Source organism: Seriola aureovittata, chromosome 14, assembly GCF_021018895.1.
Source record: "Seriola aureovittata isolate HTS-2021-v1 ecotype China chromosome 14, ASM2101889v1, whole genome shotgun sequence".
NCBI lineage: Eukaryota > Metazoa > Chordata > Actinopteri > Carangiformes > Carangidae > Seriola > Seriola aureovittata.
In genome coordinates this window covers 6089883-6099476 of record NC_079377.1, presented here as the reverse complement: position 1 = coordinate 6099476, position 9594 = coordinate 6089883, and the positions used below count along the sequence as shown (strand labels likewise).

The following is a 9594-nucleotide window of genomic DNA, read 5'->3' as shown; positions in this document are numbered from 1 at the left end:
GAGGAGTGGGAGGTTGATGAAGTCATGTACGTCTGCTGCTCTGCTGATCCTGGATACATGAAGGATGCGGCCTGGCTGGAGCTTGAGCTGTAGTTTCTCATCCCCATGGGAGAGTGGCACCACAGCGGCGAGTGAGGGGAGGTTTGGCTGCCTGGCTGGGACCAGTATCCCCCCAGGGGTGGGCTTGAGCTGCTGCCCAGTGGTCTGCCCTGCTGGAGGCCATACATGGAGCCGTAATGTCCATGCTCTTCAATGGTGGAGTAGGCTGGAGGATACTGCCCATAGTAGCAGGCTTCCTCCATCTCTTCCTTCACCTGGGTTGGGTAGGCTGGTGGGGGTCCCTGAGGTGGCAGAGGGATGGGGCCAAGTTGTGGTCTCCTGTTGGCAACAGCATGAGGTGGAGGGAGAGCCTCCTGGACTGGGGTATCAGACTGCCACAGAGCTTTCTTGGCTCCTTTGCACTTCAGGGTGCGAGCTCTTCTGTTCTGAAACCATACCTGGACAGGAAAGATAGAAAAAAAAAAGGAGTTTAGATCCAAAGCAGGAGAGATAAAGCAACACATTCTGCTCTGTTAATCATTCTCCAGGCACCAGTGAAGTAGGAGCAGAGCAAATCTAGTAGTTCTCAGCTGTCAGAGCCTGCTGCACAGTCTATCTGTCCAGTCAAACAAGATCCTGATAAAAGCTGCTTGTGTCATCTCTAAAGATAAAGAAATAAAGTGATAGAGTGATAGCAGTATCTACATTTCTATGCAGGATGCATTTGAAAACAGAGGCTTTTTATGATAAGAAACCACAGTGCAAAATGCCTCGCTGCACAACCATATGTGTGTATGTTTGTACCTTCTGTATGTACTTATATGTAAAACATGCATGTGTCTATTTAATCAACACTAGTATCCAGTTGCCCTAATAAAGATATATAATATTATATTATCTATTCCACAGATAAGGCTTCTTGCTATATAAGGCGGGGTGGCTGTGTACCTGGATGCGTGACTCTGGCAGGCCTGTGGTCTGGGACAGGCTCTCTCTGAGGCTGATGCCAGGGTACGGGTCAGTTTCAAAGGTGGCACGCAGGAGCTCCACGTGTTCCTTGGAGAAACTGGTTCTCTTCCTGCGGCTAGCGCTGCGAGAGGAGCCGCCGCTGGAGGCTGCAGATCTGGCATCATCTGAGGGAAGAGAGGAGAGCGGGTCAGACAGGAGCTCTTTCCTTGTTATTCATCTGTTCTGCATAAATTCTTTAACTGAACCAAGGACTGTCTGGTCACTATATGTAACTAAACCATGCACCCCACCAGTGCATTATGGTGAAGATGTACAGTGATACATATGATTAGGCTAACTGCCTTGCCTTTTCTATATGCATGGTTCTGCTGTTGCAATATCTGAATTTTGAAGTTTATGAATGAAGAAGAAGCAAGGAGAGAGTTACTGTCCAGCAACAAAGTGCTCAGTGGTGCAGCAGGCCTGTTTCTTTTTACATCGAGACTATAGAGGACTCTAGCTTATAAAAAAAAAGAAAGCATGCAGTTTCCAGTCTTCTAGTATTTATTTACTCGTCACTCCAAACCTGGCTCTAATAATTGAATTTATTCTTGAAGAAATGTTCATTTTCAGCCCATGTGGTATCGTTGGTGTGTTTTGCTTTCTACTACATGCCAAAAGTGCTGACATGTATACACAACCTAACATAGGAATCTGAAATTCATTTTAAGGGGATTTTCTGTTATTGGCACAGTGCCTGACACAACCTGTCTAAGTCTTCCTGGTGCAGTAAAACCCATCCACCTGGTGCAGCAGGCAGGTTTAATAAACACTGATCATACACAAAGTTTACATAAACTAAGACCTGGCTGCAGTTTATGAATAAAAGAAACAAAACAGACTAAAAACAAGCACATTTTTTCTTTTTATAGACTATAAAACAGCTCTTACCATTGCTGGAGTCCTTCCACATTGCAGCAGGTAAATGAATGAAGCTCTGTAGACACAAATGGATTTCTAATGGACTTCTGATGGGACAGAGGTCAGTAAGGCAGTGTGTTCCTTCGCTGAGAGTCTCTGAAAGTGTCTCCTGGTTGGATCAGGGTATCTTTTATATCGATCACCTGAGAGCCCAGAAGGCCATGGTAAAGCCAGAACAGAGTGATGGGGTGTGGGGTGCTAGTTTACTTTGAGGATGGGTGGTTAACAGCAGTACTCTGACCAGAGTGGTCCTTCCACCCCCCCGTTATCACCTAATCCCTATCAAAGTAGTGGCAAGGTCAATGGTAAATATCACATAGTGTAGGTGAGACAAAAGAAGGTCATTAGCCTCATCGATACCACTTTACTAACAAACGACAAACATGTGGTTAGTTGTATTTTTGTGCCAATGAACATGTGACAAATCAAATATGCCTAAAGGTAGAAATTGTTTTTGTAATTCATTTTTTGTACGTTTTGCTGGTATTTTAATTATGACAAATAGTTTAACTGTGTGTTTGAGTTTTATGTTTTATGTTAAGTGATTGGTAATGAATTCATTTTTATTATAGTGCATATAAATATATATTATTCCAGTATTTTTCTGTACTTTTTCATTTTAAGTTAGACTACAGACATATCTTATTATATTTCAAGGCTTCCTTTTAATTGAAATCTGGCTCCTGGGAGTCATCTGATAAGAGTTAAGCACAAACACAGGCGGCTTCACAAACTGTGGAACATTGATCAACCAACAATAGCCTTCAAGAAATATTTAACCCACAGACTCAAGCAAAATACAAACTAGTACTCTGAGCTGAAGCCTATCAGCGGCTCCTGTTTTCTTTTCATATGCAGAGCAGCTCCCTGCTATCACGACAAGAAAAACAAAGGTGGCTAATTGTTCAGTGATTAATTGGACAGTTACTCTGTACACACTACACACCACACACCAGCCTCATTACAATGAATAAATGCATCAAAGTGAGTGGCAAGCTTGTCAAAGGGTTTAACATGTCCGGGCCATGACTGAGCTGTGTGCAAATGCTGTGACCTTTAACCTCAATATGTCAAATATATAGCCTTGTGATTACTAACATGAAATCTTTTATATTTATATATTTACACTTGCTTTCTATATCCTCCTACGCGTGTTGACACTATAGTCTTGACCTTTAATAATAGCACTTAATAATTTCAGAGCAGCAGCTATAGTCAAATGCACTGAAAATGTAAACGCTAACATACTGAGTCAAACAGTCCTAAAGGACAAAGTGCAGAGGCAGATTTACAGTATTTTTTTGGTGTATTAGAAAACAATGCAGTTTGAAGTTAGAGTTATCTAAAGCAACACAAGCTCAGACCATTTCTTTTTATCTTTATCTGGACAACCAGCACAATCAATGTCTCCAGGTGTGGAGACGGCTCCTGAAAGTCCCTCAACTCTCTATATGCTTTATCCAAATCCTATCAGACATCAGCATTTTGCAACACTGTGCCAACAGTGAAAGCTGCCAAATTCACTAATGTGAAATCGTGATTTAAATTAATTCTGGACATTCATACTAAAACACTAGCATATATGTTATTATCTAAAATTAATGAGATAAAATAATAATATGGGAAAGATTCTTATCAATACACCATTTCAGCAGATTAAATATTTGCTGTGACCAAGTTTACATACAATGATTGAGTGATAAAAACAACACTGATTCAGCCCATACGCTATTCAGCTAATGTAAAATCACTATAAAGAGCTTTGTTTAGTTTTGTCTTGACTCTATAGAGACCTGTATATTAGAAAAACAAAATGTCATCTGATCACAATTTGCCTCTAATGTAATAGTTCCATTTTGCTAACTACAGTTTGGACTTGTTCTGCTCTCTTACAACAGAATAAAAACAGAAAATAAATGTCTTATTTTATTACATTAGTATTACTATTTATCAGCTACCAGTGAAATATATAGAGATAATTAAACTCAAACAGAAGTTGATGCACATCATTCTTTCCACATCCAATCCTTCAATTTTCTGTTTGTGCTGCTCCATACATGAAAGTATTTGGGAAGAGTCAGAACACAACGAAGTAGAATTATAGTATTGGTTCTGTATGAATCAAAGTCTATATAACATTTAGCAGGTTTGCATAGGGGCAATAGGACAAAGTCTTAACAAACAGTGACTAAACTGATGTCTTCACACTAGTGTCCATGCTACATACCAATTCAGATTATCCTGTGTTTACAGTAGGAAAATTACGTATATTCAAAGGTTTGTGTATTCAGTGTCAGTATTTCCATCCTTAGTATGATATTTATGTACAAAAATGCCTCATACTAGAAACAGGGGAGTCTGTACTGTGGTGAGACAGCTCCAGGAATGTTTCAGAAAACCAAACAAAGATTTAAATTCACAGAGAAGCATTTTGGTTTCTCTTAAAGTTTGAAACTGGCAATGGACTTCTAAAATCACCTTTAGTACAAATTATGTAACTTACTTAATTTCCTAATTAGCTTCATATCTCTTTCAGACGTTTATTTCTGTGATGTCCACATTCCTTTATTTTTTCATACACATCTTCTTTGAGAAAATCCCAGCAAAGAGCCACAAGAGGGCAGCACTGAAGCGAAATTATATTATAATACTGTATTTAACGTTTTAATTTTAATCATTTTAATTTCATATAAACCCATGAATAACAACAAGAAAACTTCACAGTGGTATTAACTGGTAAGTTACCGTCAAAGCATGCTTCATATTATATTTTTCTATTATACTTTTCCATTCATATAGAACCACACCGCCCCGCTGTCCCGTCAGTTTTTCTCTCACCGCTGTTACTACCCGGTCATATTTGCCAGCGACACCAGCGCAAAGCAGCAGTAGCAATGGCTAAAAGTGATGGATGCGATTACTTTAGAAGAACCAGCCTGTTTTGGATTGTCTCCGTGACACTCTCGGTTGGATATTTTACTGTAAGTTCATAAGTTATATCTGAAGTAAGATAGAGTAAAGACAGGACGAGTATTTGACATCATTTCTCTTTGTAAATGCCACCGTGTTGTGTTGCGTATAATGTCCTCCGGGTCGTGGCTTATTCTCATTAATATCATATATCGTGCCTTATGTGACTTCTGGAGACATTTATCTAAACGTATTTCTAAATTTCCAGTCAACTGTTGATATTTTGTAACACTGTCGGGAAAAGTATCCTCCGAGGTCACTGCCAAGTCACCGCCGCTGACAGCGAATCTTATCGGGATTCATTCAGTGATTTGTCAGCAGCTCAGGTCAAACAAACATTTGGACAAAGTCCACTGGACAAAGTCAACTGTCCACTGTAGTAGTTAGCTGACTGTAGCTAATATTTGCTCCAAACCGATCGATGTCTTATAAAAGAAAACAATAACTTGCCAAACTGTATTCAAAATGTGATACAGTTAGTTTAAATGTTACACGTTTGCATCACTGGTAAAATGTTCCTTCACAAATTACATTGCGGGGACTGTAGAGCTTACACAGGTAGTCAGCAGATACCGGGGGTTGGTTGTAGCTAATGTACTAGTACTAAGTCCATTAAATGAATGCCGAATTGACCAATAGACTAAAAATATTTGTAAAATGTCTTCACAGTTGACAAAAATGCGTTGCTGTGCTGGACAGAAAGGCGACAATGTAAAAACATGCAACATTTACAATGCAATTCAGTGTAATTCTCCATCTAAATGGTTACATATCGTTAAAAGACTCGTGTAAACTTTAACCATCACTTGCCACGTGTACAGTAACGTAGACAGGCACCTTAGAGTATTCGGAAAATAACAAACAAATATACAATAAGGTTAATTGTTTATAAGTGATTTCATAATCAGTAATAAGTGAAGAAACACACAGTTTGGCTTTTAGATGTGTGTTTGACAGTCTAACCATAAATGAACTGTAGTGTCTGGGCCCTTCCAACAATAGCCCTTTGTGCTTTCCATGTTCCATCCATAGTCCACATGGACACATACCTGACAGGTCACAGGTGGACAGAGGGGGACAACAGCAGCATAACACAATGCAACATTAAATCTTTAGGAGTTCACTGTGATGTGGTTTGTTGTATGTCTCCAGTATGTTTGATACTCATGTTTCTGTGTACAACAGCACCTAAAGTGTGCTTGATAAATTATTTAAGGCAGTCATGTAATTAGGCTAAAAGGAACCTGGCAAGTGTGTCTTAAAAAGAAACAGCTGTTGATGTCACTCTTTTGGGTATGATGCAATGAATTGAGGGAACAGAATACAAAAATAAATGAATGATTCAGATTCATTTTATAATGAAAATTTACCCACAAATATCATTGTATCATTTCAGATTCCTTCATCTGTAAGATAGTGTTGTTTTCATTAAGTCAACATGGTAAAATTACCAGATAAGATGTCATCAGGTGAACTTATTTGAAGTTTGGGGGAGGGTAACATAGAAGATATGGAGTAAGATTCAGAGTCTAAAAACAGGTCTGCTCATTCCATTCCCCATGACAAAACTTAAATATCAAACCACCAAAACTCAACATGATGCAGAACTGATCTTCCTCCAGAACTGTAACAAATGGAATTTATGTGGCATATCTCACAAGGCTGCTCTTTGCCGTACATACTGCTGTTACTGTTATGATCCAAACTGCTGCAAAGAAGCCATTCATAGAGCCATACCACAAACAGGAGACCTCATAAGGTATTCTACAGTTCATTATTGTAACTGGGGCTTTCCTAACTGAAGCAGTAACCAATTTCTCTAAGAGCAGACAGATGATAGTTCATGTCGATTAGCCCTGGAGTTTCAAGTATTGAAATTTAAATGCACCAGAACACCGGGGACCAAAGTCAGCTGTGTGCCACAAAATGCATGCCAGATTATTGTATAGTCGTTATCACCACAAAAAGTCTTGTGACTATTGAAACAGTCAGTTTAGGAATCACTGAACTTCTGAGTTGCGTGTTTCTGGGTAAAGAAGCTCTGAAAAGGTCATGTGTGAGAGTACTAAATAGGTTGTGCTTACAAAAAGACAGATTCTGTAATTTTTAAAGTTTTTTTCTCAAAATATACAGCATTATGTATAGTAGGGTTAATGCTGAAATAATGTGTCTGTGTTTTGCAGTGCACCGTGTTTGCGCCAGAAAAAATCCCATTTGAGTACCTTGGTCTTTTCGGCACCTTCTGCAAATACCTTGTGGATAATTATGCTGGCATTATGTACAAAGGGTAAGTGTTTAAGCTTCATTGTACCATTGTGGCTCCTGCTAGAATCAGAAATACTGTTGATAAGAGTAAATCCTGTGGACAAGCATAGTTAGAGTTTTTCTATTCAGAGTAGTTTGTTATGGAAGACACAAATTCAATCGTCCTCATAAGCTCTGAAAATATATATTGAGACATTCCTCATTAGAATCAAAACCAATCACTTCCCTAGATTTTCTAGAGCAGCATCAATGACAATAAAATTATGTGCAAGGTGATTTCACAGGGCTGAAATACACAGTTCAATCAACTAAAGACTTAATGTTTGTCACTTTTAACAGATCGTTACCACCACTTCCACTCGGTGCTAATTTGTCATTTAAGTCACACTAACTCTTGCAGCACCACCAGGGTATTACGACAACAATCAAAGGATGATGGTTTGTTGTTGGTTAAGTCATGTGACATACAGGACAGCGCTTAAGCCTGAGTCTGTTATGAGAGGAGGGTTGAAGTGGAAGTCGTTGTTCAGTCTTTTGTGGTTGGATACATGTGAAGTGGTTGATCTTTTTTAGGTTGTCATATGACTCCTGTTAATTCGACACCCAGTGATGTCGTGGTAGCAGGGAAAACAAACTATGGTGTGAAGTTTCACTGTTCTCACACCGCACCACCATGTGAATTTCAAACTCGAGACTCTAATTATTTCTTTAGATAATGTGTAAATTATCATTGTTGAATAGAAAGTCTGTGGAGTTGAACACATCTCTGTCTGTTATAGGTGGTGGGCAGCCTTTGCTATTCATGTCTTTGAGGCCACTGTTGCATTGAAGGTGTGCAGGTAAGAATGACAAAAACCTTATTGTCCACTAGAGGGTGGTGCACCCTAATCTTTTTATAAACCTGCTTCCCTCAAACCTCCATGGTGAAATTGGGCCTCATCAAAAATTTCATAGCCTGTTAAAACCTAAAAACTAATCTCAAACACACTATTTGCACCATTTGTCAGTATAATTAAACACCAAAGCTGGTGTGTTTTTTCTAGGACAGCATAATTAGTTTGACAGCAGTAAATAAGTAATTCTTGATTGACATTTGTCCAATGAGTAAATATAAACCAAAACTTTAGAAACTCATCAGATAAGCATAATATTTCTTCATTCATCACTTATTGGCTCATTTCTTAGGAATCTATTTTTCAATGTTTTAGTGGCAAATTATTCTAAATTAAAGGTCATTAAAGGCCATGGATGTGAGGATTTGTTAGGATTTGGACACAATAAAACAGCTGCTACAGTAGCTTGACATTTGTTCTCTGCTTCTTCTCTACATCTCCGCAGTGACAAAGGTATCAACAACATGGGCACTCGCTTCCTGTGGTTTTTCCAGACCTTTCTGTTTGGCTTTGCCTCCCTCGGCCTGCTCCTCAAGTACGACCCCAAGCGTCCCAAACAGCACTGACTCCAGCAGCAGAGGCCGATAGAACAACACTGCATAAGCTGAGCTTCAAAAATCAATTGTTTCTTTGTGCCTCTTCTTCCTCCACTGTCTTTCTCTGATGAAATCCTGGTGAGAGGGCAACGAATGGTGGTAGACCCCTGAGCCTTTTTCTTTTATAGTGTTTCTTTTAACACAAAAGTATTGAAGTGGAGACATTACTTTGATAGAGACACTACAAACATTTCTTACTTGGGTTATACTATTTTCTATGATAATATGATAGACTGAAACCTTTTTTCATTCCATAGATTTTCTATACACAATGCTGGAAGAGGGCTGTAGTATATTGCAGATAATATTCTAATGTTTTATTGAAAATGGTATGAACTGGAGTTATTTAATCCTCAGAGATGTCCTGATGAATCTGCCCTGAGCTGAAAATTGGTGCATTCCAAAGCGAATCTTTTATGCAATTTTTTTGTATCATGATGTTTACATTCAGCCTGGATGGTGGCAGTAGGGATATTTTCTCAGCTGCTGTGATGAACATAATGTCAGACAGGTTGGCTGCAGATGGTACACTGCCACCAGCCTCGGAAGTCTCCAGGATAAAAATAAACAGAGCTGCTGTATTCATGTTTTAAATCTGCATTTGCCTTTATTATACTGAAGTGCTTTTGAGGTTTTTTTAACCACAGACTGGAAGTTCTTAATATTAACACCGCAAAATAAAATGTCAATGACAAACTGCATGACGTGTGCTTTGCTGAATAATTTTTGTTCTTCTAAAAATGCTTAAAATACTTCCCTATATTCACTCAAAACAAAATAAGGTTATCTGGAGTCTACACCAATTCTAACAGCAGTGCTAGCAAAATGCTAACATCAGCATGTAAAACGTGCTTACAATGACAAAGCTAAAATGCTTATGTTAAGAATGTATGTTTACCATG

General features: G+C 38.8%; 1 protein-coding gene across 1 annotated transcript; it reads left to right on the top strand.

The window, feature by feature from the left end:
* Positions 1 to 4813: 4813 nt before the first annotated feature.
* tmem254 (transmembrane protein 254) lies at positions 4814 to 9393 on the top strand. Its single transcript, XM_056395604.1, has 4 exons — positions 4814 to 4949; positions 7122 to 7225; positions 7983 to 8042; positions 8542 to 9393. Exons 1-4 carry the CDS (start codon positions 4863 to 4865, stop codon positions 8660 to 8662), a joined length of 372 nt encoding a protein of 123 aa, XP_056251579.1. The 5' UTR covers positions 4814 to 4862; the 3' UTR covers positions 8663 to 9393.
* Positions 9394 to 9594: the final 201 nt, after the last annotated feature.